The following is an 18,221-nucleotide window of genomic DNA, read 5'->3' as shown; positions in this document are numbered from 1 at the left end:
GAGATGAGTGAGATGCAAGACTTCACTCCCACACAGTCACACACAGCATCTGCACATGTGCACGGGTTCGTTTCACGTTGTTACAACGTGGGACCCACGGAACCAAAATGGCTGAGGATTTCTGCCTCGCGCTTCAACGCTCTTAGTTGTTGCGGAAATTGACCCACGCTGCTGTTTACTTTCTGTGTTTATGTCATATCGCTGGGTCTACCTTTAAGGGACGATCACTCCGGGTACGGGATTAGACTGGACAGGCTCCTTTACTATGCCTCAGACACACAGCTTTATGACTACTTTTTCATCATGACACATTCACACCACGTCCGGGAGTTCAGAGTTGGTAACCCTTTGGCAGAAAAGAGCCTATGGAAAAGTCTAGTTGTTTTCTCCTTTCTCTGTAAAAGTGGGACTGACCTCTGACCCCCGGCTTGGGCATGCTGACCCCAATATATCAGTCCAGGCGTAAAGTTCAGGGGTGATGATTGGCGGGTCAAAGGTCCCATAAGAAGTCAGGGGTGTGCCATGTAAACAGAGAGCCCTTCCCCCTATGGCAGAATTGCAGTAATCGTAAAGCAGTTCTAGTTGAGGGGTGCAGGTTTTCTACAATACCACAGAACTCAGAAGGCTTCAGAATAATTCTGAACAGGAAGTAGGGCATGTAGATAATACCACACCAACATTTCTTAGAAGATGGTGACCTAGCGATGGAGGTAAGTTGAAGATGTGGATGTCTTTTTCCACTACATAAAAGGACAAGGGGCACAGCACTAATTAACTATGTCCATGTAGTCAGATGTTGCTTTATGGTGAACATCCCCACTGTCTCTGTTGAAGCATGTTCCACTCTGGAGAGACGTGGAGAGGAGAGACGTGGAGAGACGAGGAGAGGAGAGACGTGGAGAGACGATGAGATGAGAGATGATGAGAGGAGAGACGTGGAGAGACGATGAGTGGAGAGACGAGGAGAGGAGAGACGTGGAGAGACGATGAGAGGAGAGACGTGGAGAGACGATGAGAGGAGAGATGATGAGAGGAGAGACGTGGAGAGACGATGAGTGGAGAGACGTGGAGAGACGAGGAGAGGAGAGACGTGGAGAGACAAGGAGAGGTGGAGAGACGATGAGGAGAGACGTGGAGAGACGATGAGAGGAGAGAATAGGAGAGACGATGAGAGGAGAGAATAGGAGAGACGATGAGAGGAGAGAATAGGAGAGAAGAGGAGAGGAGAGACGAGGAGAGGAGAGACGAGGAGAGGAGAGACGAGGAGAGAAGATTAGAGGAGAGACGAGGAGAGGAGAAACGAGGAGAGACGATGAGAGGAGAGATAAGGAGAGACGATGAGAGGAGAGACGTGGAGAGGAGAGAATAGGAGAGAGGTGGAAAGACGATGAGAGGAGAGACGTGGAGAGACGATAAGAGGAGAGATGAGAGGAGAGACGTGGAGAGACGATGAGTGGAGAGACGAGGAGAGGAGAGACGTGGAGAGACGAGGAGAGGAGAGACGTGGAGAGACAAGGAGAGGTGGAGAGACGATGAGGAGAGACGTGGAGAGACGATGAGAGACGATGAGAGGAGAGAATAGGAGAGACGATGAGAGGAGAGACGTGGAGAGACGAGGAGAGGAGAGACGTGGAGAGACGATGAGAGGAGAGATGATGAGAGGAGAGACGTGGAGAGACGATGAGAGGAGAGACGTGGAGAGACGAGGAGAGGAGAGACGTGGAGAGACAAGGAGAGGTGGAGAGACGATGAGGAGAGACGTGGAGAGACGATGAGAGGAGAGAATAGGAGAGACGATGAGAGGAGAGAATAGGAGAGACGAGGAGAGGAGAGACGAGGAGAGGAGAGACGAGGAGAGGAGAGACGAGGAGAGAAGATTAGAGGAGAGACGAGGAGAGGAGAGACGAGGAGAGACGATGAGAGGAGAGATAAGGAGAGACGATGAGAGGAGAGACGTAGAGAGGAGAGAATAGGAGAGAGGTGGAAAGACGATGAGAGGAGAGATGATGAGAGGAGAGACGTGGAGAGACGATGAGAGGAGAGATGATGAGAGGAGAGACGTGGAGAGACGATGAGTGGAGAGACGAGGAGAGGAGAGACGTGGAGAGACGAGGAGAGACAAGGAGAGGTGGAGAGACGATGAGGAGAGACGTGGAGAGACGATGAGAGGAGAGATGTGGAGAGACGATGAGAGGAGAGAATAGGAGAGACGATGAGAGGAGAGAATAGGAGAGACGATGAGAGGAGAGACGAGGAGAGGAGAGACGAGGAGAGACGAGGAGAAACGAGGAGAGGAGAAACGAGGAGAGGAGAGACGAGGAGAGACGATGAGAGGAGAGATAAGGAGAGGAGAGAATAGGAGAGAGGTGGAAAGACGATGAGAGGAGAGAATAAAAAAATAGACAAGGAGAGAAGTGGAGAGATGATGAGAGGAGAGACGATGAGAGGAGAGACGATGAGAAGAGAGACGATGAGAGACGAGGAGAGGAGAGACGGTGAGAGGAGAGACGATGAGAGGAGAGACGATGAGAAGAGAGACGAGGAGAGACGATGAGAAGAGAGATGAGGAGAGGAGAAATACCAACCCCACAAAGCACTTTGAAGCCTGGTGAAAAGCATCATACCATCATATACATTAAAACACTCAAGAGAGAAGCTTTTTTACATTTTAAATGTAACCTTTATTTAACCAGGCTAGTCAGTTAAGAACAAATTCTTATTTACAATGACTGCCTACCGGGGAACAGTAGGTTAACTGCCTAGTTCAGGGGCAGAGCGACATATTTTTACCTTGTCAGTTTGGGGATTCGATCCAACAACGGTTACTGACCCAACACTCTAACCACTCGGCTAGCTGCTGCCCCAGATTCAAGTGGGCGTCTGTGTATGTTTGTGTGTGTGTGTGTGTGTGTGTGTGTGCGTGCGTCTCCATCTGTGTGTGTGCGTGCGTCTCCGTCTGTGTGTGTGTGTGCGTGGGGTCAGGGGTCAATTGCTTGCTACACACCAGTCAGATTACAATCTGTATGTTCCTCCTGCACTGCAGAGAAAACCAATCAAGTGGGAGGTTCTAGAGTAGAGACCAGCAATCTAGGAAACATATAATTATCTACCCCTCACACACACACAGTGAATCTGTGTACGCAACAGTATATGAATCAACACAACAAGCTACCTGAGTGCATGAGGCACTCTTTACTGTATACATGAATACACCCCCCCCCCCACACACACACACACACACACACACACACACACACACACTTAGTCCAGGCAGCTATGTGTAGTGTGGGCCTGAACTCAATCTGTGTCACGCCGCCTTCCAGACCAGCTGGACTCTGCATCTGCTTCCTGTCCTAGACCATGCCCCCTGGGACCTCAGACAGTTTAGGGCCACTGCTGACCTCACGCCCCATAAATCCCCTCATACACATCAACTCACACAAAGACATTCAAGCACACACACACAAACATAAAGACCAAAATGTTCACAATCCTACATTTCTCTGCACACACACACACATACATTTTGATTTTGGGATTTGATGGAGGACCATAATGTACTAATGACCAAAGCCTCAACCTCTGGGGAGAATTGATTTTCCAATCATCTCCATCTGCTGGAGTGTGTGGGGGATGGGAGAACCCTATTACTGAGGTGTGTGTGTATGGGATGGGAGAACCCTATTACTGAGGTGTGTGTGGGGGATGGGAGAACCCTATTACTGAGGTGTGTGTGGGGGATGGGAGAACCCTATTACTGAGGTGTGTGTGTGGGATGGGAGAACCCTTTTACTGAGGTGTGTGTGTGGGATGGGAGAACCCTATTACTGAGGTGTGTGTGTGGGATGGGAGAACCTTATTACTGAGGTGTGTGTGTGTGTGTGAGTGTGTGTCCCTGAAAGGGCCCATTGTGCATCCCTTGTTGCATTGTTCCACATACACAGAGCAACAACATGATTGTGTCTGTGTGTGTGTGTGTGTGTGTGTCCGTGTGTCTGTGTGTCCGTGTGTGTGTGTGTCCGTGTGTGTCTTTCTCTGCTGCTTGAACACTCGGTCACTGTCCTGCAGGAATCACTTAGGTTGAGAATTTAGTGGCGGAGGGCCAGAGCTTATAGTTTGGGGGCCTCTGCTTTGACCCTCAGAACACACACACATACACACACAGTGCATTTATGGGCCTAGAGTAACATTCTGTTAATGCTCTGTTTGTACATTCTGTTTCTTAGAGTGCAGCAAGTACCATTAGTGTTCCCTCATCGAAACTTCATGAATCCAGATTTGACTAAACATAAATTAGTTCTAAAAGAAAAAGCCGTAAAGAATGTCAGCCCTTGACATTGATTTTGCTCCGTCTATCCTTTAGAGGCTGTGTTTGTGTGCGAGCGTGTGTGTGTGTGTGTGTGTGTGGGCGTGGGCGTGTGGGTGTGGGTGTGTGTGTGTGTGGGGGGGGGGGGGGTGTGGGTGTGCTCTGACAAGTGCACTCTGGTCCTAACGCACAGGATGAGTAAACTACTCCTAAGGAAACCAGAGGAAATGGTCAACACAGTCCCAATACTGTCCAGACAGACAGTCCCAATACTGTCCAGACAGAGACAGTCCCAATACTGTCCAGACAGAGACAGTCCCAATACTGTCCAGACAGAGACAGTCCCAATACTGTCCAGACAGAGACAGTCCCAATACTGTCCAGACAGAGACATTCCCAATACTGTCCAGACAGACAGTCCCAATACTGTCCAGACAGAGACAGTCCCAATACTGTCCAGACAGAGACAGTCCCAATACTGTCCAGACAGAGACAGTCCCAATACTGTCCAGACAGAGACAGTCCCAATACTGTCCAGACAGAGACAGTCCCAATACTGTCCAGACAGAGACAGTCCCAATACTGTCCAGACAGAGACAGTCCCAATACTGTCCAGACAGAGACAGTCCCAATACTGTCCAGACAGAGACAGTCCCAATACTATCCAGACAGAGACAGTCCCAATACTGTCCAGACAGAGACAGTCCCAATACTGTCCAGACAGAGATAGTCCCAATACTGCCCAGACAGAGACAGTCCCAATACTGCCCAGACAGAGACAGTCCCAATACTGCCCAGACAGAGACAGTCCCAATACTGCCCAGACAGAGACATTCCCAATACTGCCCAGACAGAGACAGTCCCAATACTGCCCAGACAGAGACAGTCCCAATACTGCCCAGACAGAGACAGTCCCAATACTGCCCAGACAGAGACAGTCCCAATACTGCCCAGACAGAGAGAAAGGGGATGCAAGAGGGAGAGTGTGTGCTTTCGATTCCAGTACTGCCTGACACACACACACATAGTGAGACCACCTCTCTGCGTAGTAGACTCACCAAGCATTTTCCGTTGACACACACATCTCCAGGCTCTTTACTGCAGGCAGTGCCGTCCAGGACACGACCAAAGTTGTAGTAGAAGTTGTGACCCTGGGCCAGACAGCTCAGCTCACACGGGTTAGAACCTTAGGTTAGGAGGTGGTATCACAAGACAAGGCAAACATACATATATAAACAACCTCCTCACGGACAGACATTACCTCTCACATACGACTAAACAGTACAGTTACTAGAAAGTTGGGTTAGTCACGTTACTACTGGCTATTCTAGTCTATTATCTCCTAGCCGTAGTACTGCAGGACAGGGTTTAAAAGAACTGGACATTTTAATTGATGGAAGGAGGTAACTAGTAGCAGGTGGAGGACAGATGGGAATGGAATGAGGTAGGAGAGCGGGGATGGAGGTAGGAAATGGGGGGGAAGTAGTGGTGGGGGTAGGGTGCAGAGGGGAAAGGGTGAAACAGGTCAGTGGAGAGTATGGACTGAATTCATAATACAGATGTGGCCAAATGACAAGCAGATTTCCCAATGGACATATGCCACATTTAGCGCGCACACACACACACACACACACACACACACCATGCCTCACCGACCTCCATGGAAGGTGGTCCATCTGTAACTGTTTCCAGCCACCAGCGGTCTGTCGTTGTAGGCAGAACACTGCATCTCCCTGAAGTCCTCTGAGCGCCCAGCACACCCCTGCAGCAGACAGATACATACAATAGAGAGACCTGGTTACCCAGTGCTATGCACTCACACATGCATGCCTCAACACACCTCACCACCTTATGTTAATATGTTTAATATACTGTAACCAATACTGACTCACTGTCTAAACACACATGTACACACCCATACTTCTGACAGAGGATCCTCACCGTATACCTTCCAGGTAAACCAACGTCTTGGACGGTATATCTTCAAGAATATATACCATGAAAATATACTATTCACTGAGGGTGTAGATGAAAACTCTGTTGTATCTATCTATTTCTGGGACTCAGATAGAAGTATATGTACTGTTCATATAGTATCAGGAGCTCAACTTGTGTACAGTACAATGGAGTGACAGGTTCATGTGTCAGTGAAACCGATCACGCCCAGACAGCATACCTGCTTAGTTAAATATAGTAACAGCACAGTTCACATTCACTGAACCAACTTTGTTATCAGCCCTGAAGCACACTTAGCTTATCGTTTCAAAATGTTTGACAACAATACGAAGGTCTGCATCGACCATTCTGTATGGAAATCAATCATTAGAAAGTTGTGATTCTGATGACACCTTTTTTGTTGTTGAAGGAGAACAGATGTATTTTCCCTTGGGTTTGGTTATTCTTAGACAGTGAAGAAAGGGAGAAAGCAGAAAGGGATGATGCAGGGTTGAAAGTGATTGACTTTAGGGCGGACCAGGAATCGAACCCTTTTGTCTCGGGGCAAAGAGTGAATGGGGGTCTGCAGTAGACAGCACATGACAACAAGTCACAGTTACAATGAGATTGTAACACAGTGGAATCTCAAACTCCAAAAAAAAGCAACAAGTGACAAATTGATAGGTTACAAATTCCTGTCATACACACAAGGCTGACGCAGGGTTACAGATCTGTTTGTGATTTAGCCAACTCCTCGTTCTGTTGTGTTTATCCATTGTCTTGCCAGCGTGTCATGTAGGCCTATGGTAGGAGTCAGAGGAGTTGGCACTTCAACAGATGAGACCAGGGGTGTGTTAATTAGACTAAAGGGACTTCCTGGACTCATCCAAAACAAAATGCTCCTTTAAATGTTCCTTTCCAAAATGTTTTAAACCGTTTTCCATTGCGTTCCGTACACAAGCTTGACACTCACTTGGCTGCATGATATTGTGGATGTTGTATTGGGCCAGTAGGTCTTGGCATGATAGACATGTGCAAACACAGCATACTGCTTTCCCTGTGTGGTGATGTCATCGTGTTGACACATACCTTGGTGTTGCAGATCTTGTATTGTCTGGGGTCTCCTGAACATGGTCCGCCAACTGGGTTCCTGGGACAGAGTTCAGTCATTTATGAAAATGACAATGACTTAGAAATAAGGAGGGTTCTATGGTGTAACAATCAAATAAAGGCTATTACGGTGAGCCTGATGTCCCGCGGGCAGATTCTGCATGTAGACTGAGAGAATCTGCCAGGACTGAGTGGGATGTGGGAGATCCGAGCAGCATTAGTTCATTTTTTTTGTCACTGGTTATTTGGATGAATCAGGATTGGGAAAAGGCGATGCTTAAACTGATTCGCCTCGAGTGCATCGCACCTGTGCCCACACGGATCAGAAGGGGGGGGCGGGGGGCTTTGCCTGAGAGTTTCCTTTTGCAACGGGGGGAGACTTGGCATTTGCTGGAAATTTACATTTCTAATACATATGAACACGCAGCTGACCAAACTATGTGAGATTTTACTTCTGCTTTAACAGAGATTACTGTAAGCCTACTGAACACAGGGATGAGCCTCCAGCCAAATGTTTTCATTTGAGAAGTAGTCAATCTGACTGGGGCCATTGTGGTCAAAACGTTAAAGGCCCTGTCCAGTTAAAAACTTGATTTTCCTATGTTTTATATTTCCTCAAAATAAGGTTGGAATAATACTGTGAAATTGTGAAAATGATGATAATGCACTTTTAGTGTAAGACTGTACACTTATGGGCACACTAAATAAGGCCACTGGTCATCCCATTACAGAAATCTGTCTTGAATGGTAGTCATTGTGTTCTCATGTTTTATTACTAGATAGACCACAGCAAATACAGAGAAAGCAGCATACAAAGACATTCACTGACATTTTTTGAGGATTAACTTGTTTGAAACAAGTCTCTATTGTGATTGGACCATCCCTGGTTCTTACCTGGTGATGCAGGTGCGTGTACGCACAGAGGCCCCTCCCCCACATGAGCGCGAGCACACGGACCAGCCATTCCACGAGGCCCATTCGTTCCTGTAGTGCAGCTGTCGTCGGGCACGCGCTGAACGACCCTCTGAAGGACCCCACGCAGACACCTTGGAAGACTGAGACACAGAAGGTCAGAGGTCAACATAATTTATTGACGTAAAGTAAACTAGACTATATTGATATATTTCTAATGGCTCACATACATTACAAACAGCACTCTGCATCAACTGATTATTCATTGATTCCTACAGAATTGATCCCAAAGGGCCAAGGCCATTAGCTTATTGGTTGGAGAATGGATTCTCTAGGGCCCCAATTATGATTCCTTAGAAGATACATCACTTTGGATTGAACGATTGACTGATTGATTTGGTCATTCAACAATACACTTAGTCAACAGTCAAATCAGTTTCCGTTATTACCACTCACATTATGATTAAAGCAGTACCTTCATTCCAAATGATTGAGCATGAACATGTATTGCCAGAATAAATACAACAACTCTCTCCCCATTGTGGAGCTCTGGGCCCATGTTCATAAAGTTTGAGTTCATACCCGACTACATTGCAGACGCATACCAGATCTTACAATGCCTGGATAAGTATTTAACATATCACATTGTGTGTGTGTGTGTGTGTGTGTGTGTGTGTGTGTGTGTTTGTACACAACCTGCTACCTGTCAACAAGATGACCTAGGGGAAGCCAGTTGTTTAGTGCTGTATATAAAAGCTTCATCTCCATCACATAAATCTATTTCAAGAGTGTGTGTGTGTACCTGCACCCCTATGTGACAACTGTAAACACAGCCAAACAACAAAATGATGAGAGAACTAAACGGTTCATTTTCAAAAGCATTCCAAGGTTTCTCTGGAGGGGGATTTAAACTGTCAGTGATCCCTCTTATCTTTCATAGGGGAGCAGAGCATGGGCTTCAAAACCTTTCACTTACAGTACACATTATTATGTATCCCTCACTGACAAACATATCCACTTCTACTGAAAGCATTGCTGTGCACGTACGTGGTTGACACCTGTGCCGAAGGTGTGTGTTCACCCTGTCTAACTTCCTTGTTGGCTACTATTGGCCCAGTTTCAGATCAATCAGTTCCCTTGTTGTGCATAGCTGTAAGCAATATGGTTATATCCCCACCTATCTCTCTGAGAGCCCTAGCCCTGGGTGGAGTTTAGGCCATATTATTTGTATACTAATCAGGTATTTTCAGGTCAATGACGGGGAGTCACTAAAGGCCAAGTGAGTGGATTGGAAATCGGCCCCAAAATCTGACTCTTTATAACTGACAGAGTCAGATTTCCCTCCGTTAAGGTTCAGGAGTGACTAGACTAGAGGACTACATTACACACACAATCATATTGTCCATGGCAGGGTGACCTGGGGTTACAACCACCGCCAGTTAAATTAGCATCGATAAAGTTGGCGATAGGAAGGCCCAGCATACTAGACTAATGAAAACAACCTCTGACCTTTCCAAACACCCCCCAATCCCCTTTATTACCCCCTTATCCCTCAATATATTCCGGGAGAGGTGATTGAAGGTAAGGTAGAGCGAATCAGGAATCCCCTTCATTTCTACAGAGTAAATAAGTCATATTTGTCTGAGCCAAAACAGCCCATAGGACAGGAGCCCATCTATTTCTATAGTGTGAGGCAGCTTGGTGACCACCCCTTGGACATGCTAGTCTGTCGCAGGGCCTGACCCCCAAACTATCTCCCTACTGCTGTGTGCCAAGCAGAGAGCCCTCGTTTCTAGAGTCTTTGCTACGACTCGACCTGGAAACAAACCCACAACCTTACAATCTCTTCTTGAACTCCCAAGTAGTTCAGCGGTCTAAGGCACTGCATCTCAGTGCAATAGTCACTGGTTTCGAATCCAGGCTGTCACATCTGTCCGTGATTGGGAGTCCCATAGGGCGGCACACAATTGGCCCAGCGTCGTCTGGGTTTGGCTGGGGTAGGCCGTCAATTGTAAATAAGAATTTGTTCTTAACTGACTTGCCTAGTTAAATATAAAATAAATAATAATAATAATAATAATAATAATGGCAGATAGTCTTACCACAAGACCTCTGAATTGAACGCTCTCAGAGTGGCTTATAGGTAATCAGGTTGACCTGGCTACCAGAATGGATGGACATCTCAGGGTAGGAGTGCTGATCTAAGATCAGGTCCCCCGTCTATGTGATCTTATTCATTGGGATTCAAAACGGGAAGACGGGTCCTAAATTAGCACTAGGTTTACTTAGATGTTAGACTAGATTGTGGATTTGTGGCTGTAGGAACATGCACATAAACTAATCCCAGAGAAGATTCAGGAGAACAGAACTGTGCTGATCTAGGATCAGTTTTGCCTTGTAGATAGAATATTCGTACATGGACAGGACATCGTGGATCAACAGTCCTACTCATACAGAATATGAAGCAGATACAAAACGTCGTTCACACCATTTCTATTCACACCTTTATGAAGACTAAATCATATTATTGGTAACCATGGTAGTTATCAAGGTAGATTGTTGTTTTTCAAGTGTATCATTTTGATGCATCTGAATGACTCAGGTAAGACTCTGGTAAGAGTTAAGGTAAGAGAATAAATACTTCCACAAAGTTGAATTGTTGTTTGTGTAACATAGTGGATGGATAAAGCACAGGGGAGCAGCATGATACAGTGTGCTGGCCTTTCTTTATACATCGTGCATTATTGCCCAGCACCTGTGTAGCAACGCGCCGCAGGTCCATGGTCTCGTGATGAGGTGGCCCTGCCTGCGACTTCAAAATCAATGTCAAGTTTCTAACATTGTACTCCCTGTTCACCCATGAGTGTGTGGCCAAGCAGGTCTCCAACTCAATCATCAAGTTTGCTGACGACACAACAGTAGTAGGCCTGATTACCAACAATGACGAGACGGCCAACAGGGAGGAGGTGAGAGACCTGGTGGAGTGGTGCCAGGAAAATAACCTCTCCCTCAACGTCAACAAAATGAAGGAGCTGATCGTAGACTACAGGAGACAGCAGAGAGCACACCCCCATCCACATCGACGGAGAGGGTAAAATGTTTCATGTTCCTCGGCGTGCACATCACTGGTGACCTGAAATGGTCCCTTCACACAGACAGACAGTGTGGTGAAGAAGGCGCAACAGCACCTCTTCAACATAAGGAGGCTGAAGAAATTTGGCTTGGCCCCTAAGACCCTCACAAACTTGCACCACTGAGAGCATCCTGTCGGGCTGTATCAGCGCCTGGTACGGCAATCACATCGCCAGCAACTGCAGGGCTCTCCAGAGGGTGGTGTAGTCAGCCCAATGCTTCATCAGGGGCACATTGCCTGCTCTCCAGGACATCTACAGCACCCGGTGTCACAGGAAGGCCAAGAAGATCAAGGACCCCAGCCCCCCGAGACATGGCCTGTTCATCCTGCTACCGTCTAGAAGGAGGAGACAGTACAGGTGCATCAAGAGACTGGGACCATCAAATCTGGGATCGAGAGGCACAGTCACTACTAGCCGGCCTCAGCCCAGTACCCTGCCCTGTACCTAAGACACGGTCACTAGCCGGCTACAACCGGGTTATCTACCCCACACCTTAGAGATCACTGCCCTATGTGCATAGAGTCATTGAACACTGGTCACTTTAATAATGTTTACATACTGTTTTACCTAATTAACATGTATATAGTGTATTCTAGTCATGGCTCATCCTATATAACTACTGCTATACACACCTTTCTATTCACATACTGTCCATATTGTCTACACACATCATTCACATACATCTACAGGGGCTTCAGAAACTATTCATACCCCTTGATTTTTACACATTTTGTTGTGTTAAAAAGTGGGATTAAATGTATTTAGTAATAATTTTTTTCTTAAATGATCTAAACAAAATACTCTATAATCTTGATTTCCTGTTGTGTTTTGAATGTATTTGTTATATCTTGTTTATTATTTGTGTACTTGTTTGACATGATACTGCATTGTTAGGAGCTAGTAACTTAAGCATTTTGCTGCAACCTCTATAAAATATGCAACCAATACACTTTTGATTTGAGACTTTGGTCTCTACCGTGGGTGAGCCGGGTTCAGATCCCGCCCATGACATGATTTCACCTTAGTTGACTTCAAGAGTTTGGCACATGCCTACCTTAGTCAGACAAACACCTGTAAAGTGCTCCATTTGATCACTCCCCTTTTCACTATAACCCAGTCAGAGGAATGACACGGATGATTGGCTGAGGGTTAACGGACATGGCTGGGCAATGGTTGACTGTCTCAGCCACCGGAGGGTTTTTGTGTGTGTGCGAGTTAGTGAGTGAGTGAGAGAGAGAGAGAGTGAAAGAGTGAAAGAACGAAAGAAAGAGTCCAGGACCAAGAGATGGTGTTAACAAGGCTGTAAATTCAACCTCAAGTTCAGTTTTGCTGCCACATTTTAAAACGGTCTATCAGTGCGTCAATGTCAGGAGGAGGTCTGTGTGGGGGAGTGTGAGGGGTGTGTGTACGTGTGTCAGGAAAGCCTCCTTTGCCCTCAGGCTCTCCCTGACAACCAGACAAACAGTGATGAAAGATGGCCGCTCCGCTTGAAGGAGAAGCAAGGGGCAACGCAGCAATTAGAGAGTGCCCAGATGGGAGAGAGATGGAGAGCAACTACCAGCCCTATAGGAACATGCCGCCATCCCCGCCTCCATTAGCAGGCTAAACGCTACACAAACATTCCAATCAGCTCCTTTCTTCCAGAACCTCAATCGCCGTGCCAGCTGGACCCCTCATCACATCTGATACTAGTTGGAGCACTTTGATTTCTATATTATCTAAATGACCTGGATTTTCCTCAGGGAAACACTGGAGAACAGGGATTTGTGTCCCAAATGGCACCCTATTCCTTATATAGGCCACTACTTTTGACCAGGGCCCATAGGGTTAGGGTTAATAGTGCACTATATAGGGAATAGGGTGCCATTTGGTACACAAACTTTCTTTGCACAGATTAGAGCATCAGACTAATCAGGCCCTGTTCTCAGACCTGTTTCTGCTGTCTTGCCAACTCCTATGGTCATTGTCAAGCCAATAGGAGTTGGCAAGAATGCACAAACAGATCTGGGAGCAGGCTACTGAATGAGGTCTGTGAGTTTATAAAGCGTCCAGCCAGGATGGGTTCAATTCCATTTCACGTCAGCCATTTGATTGGAATGATTGGAAATGTCCCATTAATGTAGCATTGTTTCATGAGTTGACTCAAAACCGTGGGCATCCAGTCAGATTCAGTAAGAATCCAAACATTCTTGTCTGAGGTTTCCAAAAGCTTTCCTAGCGAAAGTGTTAATTTTCATTATTTAGTAGTGTTATCTTGACAACATGAAATCACACGCTCGCAGAACAGTTAAGTGCTTAATTTGACAAATTCTGTTCGTTCTCACGTATACTGTATAATTGTTACTCTCTCGCGGCTGTGCAGCAGGGCTGTGGAGAGAAATAAGAAACTGCTTTAGCGACGTGAAACCCAGCCCTCAGCAGGCGCTGTGGACATGTCTATCAGTGTTAAAACCTCTTACAGCTCCCCCCCTACTTTGTGCAATTTCCGCCTGAAGACATACCCAAATCTAACAGCCTGTAGCTCAGGCACAGAACCAAGGATATGCATATTCTTGGTACCATTTGACAGAAAACACTCTGAAGTTTGTGTACATGTGAATTGAATGTAGGAGAATATAACACAATAGATCTGGTTTAGATAAAACAATGAAGGAAACCATACGTTTTCTATTTTTATTTTTGTATCATCTTTAAAATGAACAAGATAAAACAAACATTCAGATAGGATGATGGGGACAATTTCAGTGAAAAATATAAGGGGGCAACAGTACTTGTGCAAAGTTTCAGAATGATAACTTCCAAAATGAGTGTGCTACATGACATTTATCATGAAGTCACCCAGGTGTCCCACACAAGTAGCCCAAATGTACCCATGTGGCCAAATTGGTGAAGGTATACATTTTGAAACAAATAACTATATACAAAATACCAAAATGGTATTCTAACACCCCCCCCCCCCCCCCCTCCCAAAGAATAAAAAAATGGGGGAAAAATAATGATTGATTAATGAGGTGTGCTGGAGAAGGTAGTGAAGAACTAACTTACGCTGGGCTGGGAGGACAGGTAGACGGCAGAGACCAGCAGGCAGATGAAGGTCAGAGCCTGGCAGAGAGACAACCTCCTGGAGACAGAGACAATAAACAACCTCAGTCAGTTACACACCCAGCTTTTCTCCATACCAATCACACCCTCACATCGATAAACAACCCCGATTAAATCAGAGAGAGAGAGAGAGAGAAATGAGAGGGGACAGCCAGAGAGAGGGAGGTGAGAGAGAGGGAAAGCGAAAGACAAAGAGAGAGTGGGGAGGAGGGAGAGAGAGAAGAGAGACTTTTGATGGTCTTTATTGACAAATCCTCACTTACAGAAGTTAAAAAAAACAGAGACATCCTCACAGTAGTTAAACACACAGAGACAGAGAGACAGAGACAAAGACAGACACAGAAAGAGACATCTTCACTGAGTTCAAGACAGAGACACAGAGAGAAAGGCAGAGATACAGAGACAGAAGGACAAAGAAATCAGGTAAATTATTAAATTCAAGCTATATGTTGTAATATCTAAGCAAGATTCCTGATGTTGTGTAAATGTGAATGGCACTCGCCCAAGTGCACCCTTGGAGAGGTAGAGTGGTACATTTGTAGTGGAGATATCCATCCTGTGGGCAGACATGACAGGCCAGATGGAAATAGCAAGCAAAAGCGAGAGAGAGAGAAAGACAGACACAAACAGAAAGTGGGACAGAGAGAGAGCGAGAGCCCAATCGGGAGACAATGAGAGAGAGAGAGAGAGAGAGAGAGAGAGAGAGAGAGAGAGAGAGAGAAGCGAGATAGAGAAACCCAGAGAGAGAGAGACAATGAGAGACCCATCGAGAGAGAGACAGTCAGACGGCTGAGACCAGCAGGCAGATGAAGGTCAGAGTCTGTGGCGACCTAAATGCCAGAACCGAACAAGAACCTGACACCCTCAGCACACAGCGGAACAAACACCTGCCTAGAAGTGACAGCATTCCCTCCCCCATATGCCCCTATGACAACATAACCAACAAAAACTGGTCACAACTACTGCAGATCTGTCACACGCTGGGACTCCTATGGTTGTTACACCTACAGCTCATCTCTTGGCAGTAGTACTGTAGACTACTTTATCACTGACCTCAACCCAGAGTCTCTCAGAGCGTTCATCCCATTGACACCCCTATCAGATCATAGCAAATGAACAGAGCAATACTCAATCATGAGGCATCAAAGCCAAAGGAACTCAGTAATATTAAGAAATGCTATAGATGGAAGGAATGTACTGTGGACACCTACCAAAAAACAATTAGGCAACAACAAATTCAATACCTTCTAGGCAACTTCCTGGACATAGTGAAGGTTATAGTGAAGGTGTAAATTTGTCAGTAGAAAATGTTAACATTATATTTGACCTCTCAGCTTCCCTATCTAATCCCCAAAAAATCTAAACAGAAAACTGAAGAAAATGAACAACAATGACAAATGGTTTGATGAAGAATGTAAAAATCTAAGAAAGAAATTGAGAAATCTGTCCAACCAAAAACATAGAGACCCAGAAAACCTGAGTCTACGCATTCACTATGGTGAATCACTAAAACAATACAGAATTACACTATGGAAAAAGGAGGAACAGCAGGTCAGAAATCAGCTCAATGTAATTGAAGAATCCATAGACTAACCACTTCTGGGAAAATTAGAAAACACTAAACAACACGAATAATTATCTATCCAAATGGAGATGTATGGGTAAACCACTTCTCCATTATTTTTGGCTCTATAACAAAGAGCAAAAACATATACATGATCAAATAGAAATCTTAAAATTAACTATTAAACCCACTGGATTCTCCAATTACCTTGAATGAGCTACAGGACAAAATAAAAACCCTCCAACCCAAAAAGGCATGTGGTGTTGATGGTATCCTCGATGAAATGATCAAATATACAGACAACAAATTTCAATTGGTTATACTTAAATTGTTAACATCATCCTTAGCTCTGGAATCTTCCCCAATATTCGCAACCAAGGATTGATAACCCCAATCCACAAAAGTGGAGACAAATCTGACCCCAATTACTACCGTGGGACATGCGTCAACAGCAACCTTGGGAAAAGCCTCTGCATTATCATTAACAGCCGACTCATACATTTCCCCAGTGAAAACAATGTACTGAGCAAATGTCAAATTGGCTTTTTACCAAATTAACAAACGACAGACCACGTATTCACGCTGCACATCCTAATTGACAAACAAACCAAAACAAAGGCAAAGTCTTCTCACGTTGATTTAAAAAAAGACTTCGACTCATTTTGGCATGAAGGTCTGCTATACAAATTGATGGAGGCACGTGGTGATTGGGAAGAAAACATACAACATTATAAAATCCATGTACACAAACAACAAGTGTGCGGTTAAAATAGGCAAAAAACACACATCTTCCCACAGGGCCGTGGGGTGAGACAGGGATGCAGCTCAAGCCACACCCTCTTCAACATTTTTATCAACGAATTGGCGAGTGCACTAGAATAAAAGTCTGCACTACCCTGCCTCACCCTACTAGAATCTGAAGTCAAATGTCTGTTTGCTGATGATCTGGTGCTTCTGTCACCAACCAAGAAGGGCCTACAGCAGCACTTAGATTTTCTGCACAGATTCTGACAGACCAGGGCCCTGACAGTAAATCTCTAAGACCAAAATAATGGTGTTCCAAAAAAGGTCCAGTCGCCAGGACCACAAATACAAATTCCATCTAGACACCGTTGCCCTAGAGCACACAAACTATACATACCTTGGCCTAAACATCAGCACCACAGGTAACTTTCACAAAGCTCTGAACGATCTGAGAGACATGGCAAGAAGGGCATTCTATTCCATCAAAAGGAAGATAACATTTGACATACCAATTAGGATCTGGCTAAAAATACTTAAAATATCAGTTATAGAACCCATTGCCCTTTATGGTTGTGAGGTCTGGGGTCCGCTCACCAACCAATAATTCACAAAATGGGACACACACCAAATTGAGACAACGTAAAACTTAAAACATCAAATAATTCATGCAGAGCAGAATTAGGCCGATACCCGCTAATTATAAAAATCCAGAAAAGAGCCATTCAATTCTACAACCACCTAAAAGGAAGCGATTCCCAAACCTTCCATAACAAAGCCATCACCTACAGAGAGATGACCAATTCAGGCCTCGCTTAACACAGGAGCCCCGGCTCTATGGGTCACTGATAACAACAAACAAGCTTCCATGCCACTGGGGCCCCTGGGGGCAGGGCAGGAGCCAAAGTCAAGAACGCACCCACACAACCACCCTCCATCATCATTAACTCTCTCTCCCACAGCAGCACCAGGGTTCAGCCACCTCCCACCACCATCATTAACTCTCTCTCCCACACCACCACCAGGGTTCAGCCACCTCTCACTATCATTAACTCTCTCTCCCACACCACCACCAGGGTTCAGCCACCTCCCACCATCATCATTAACTCTCTCTCCCACAGCAGCACCAGGGTTCAGCCACCTCTCACTATCATTAACTCTCTCTCCCACACCACCACCAGGGTTCAGCCACCTCCCACCATCATCATTAACTCTCTCTCCCACAGCACCACCAGGGTTCAGCCACCTCCCACCATCATCATTAACTCTCTCTCCCACAGCAGCACCAGGGTTCAGCCACCTCCCACCATCATCATTAACTCCCTCTCCCACAGCACCACCAGGGTTCAGTCACCTCCCACCATCATTAACTCTCTCTCCCACAGCACCACCAGGGTTCAGCCACCTCCCACCATCA

At 45.8% G+C, this 18,221-nt stretch overlaps 1 protein-coding gene across 6 annotated transcripts in view; it reads right to left on the bottom strand.

Moving 5' to 3' along the window:
- LOC110526975 (ADAMTS-like protein 5) overlaps positions 1–18,221 on the bottom strand; it is a 65,610-nt gene that overhangs the window by 21,361 nt on the left and 26,028 nt on the right. For 2 of the 6 annotated variants that reach the window (XM_090239080.1, XM_090239084.1), the window contains exons 2-6: positions 14,443–14,518; positions 8,246–8,406; positions 7,331–7,391; positions 5,949–6,068; positions 5,365–5,492 (exon numbers count right to left, since the gene is read on the bottom strand). In XM_090239080.1, coding sequence (XP_090095206.1) covers positions 5,365–5,492; positions 5,949–6,068; positions 7,331–7,391; positions 8,246–8,329 — 393 coding nt within the window. In that variant the 5' untranslated portion in view covers positions 8,330–8,406; positions 14,443–14,518. The remainder of the gene's footprint in view (positions 1–5,364; positions 5,493–5,948; positions 6,069–7,330; positions 7,392–8,245; positions 8,407–14,442; positions 14,519–18,221) is intronic. The other 4 variants (XM_090239081.1, XM_090239085.1, XM_090239079.1 and 1 more) reach the window with 2 other exon arrangements.

Source organism: Oncorhynchus mykiss, chromosome 6 (genome assembly GCF_057628025.1).
Source record: "Oncorhynchus mykiss isolate SJ-2025 chromosome 6, ASM5762802v1, whole genome shotgun sequence".
Classification (NCBI taxonomy): Eukaryota; Metazoa; Chordata; class Actinopteri; order Salmoniformes; family Salmonidae; genus Oncorhynchus; species Oncorhynchus mykiss.
The sequence above is the reverse complement of the archived record's forward strand: the minus strand, read 5'-3'. Positions and strand labels throughout refer to the sequence as shown.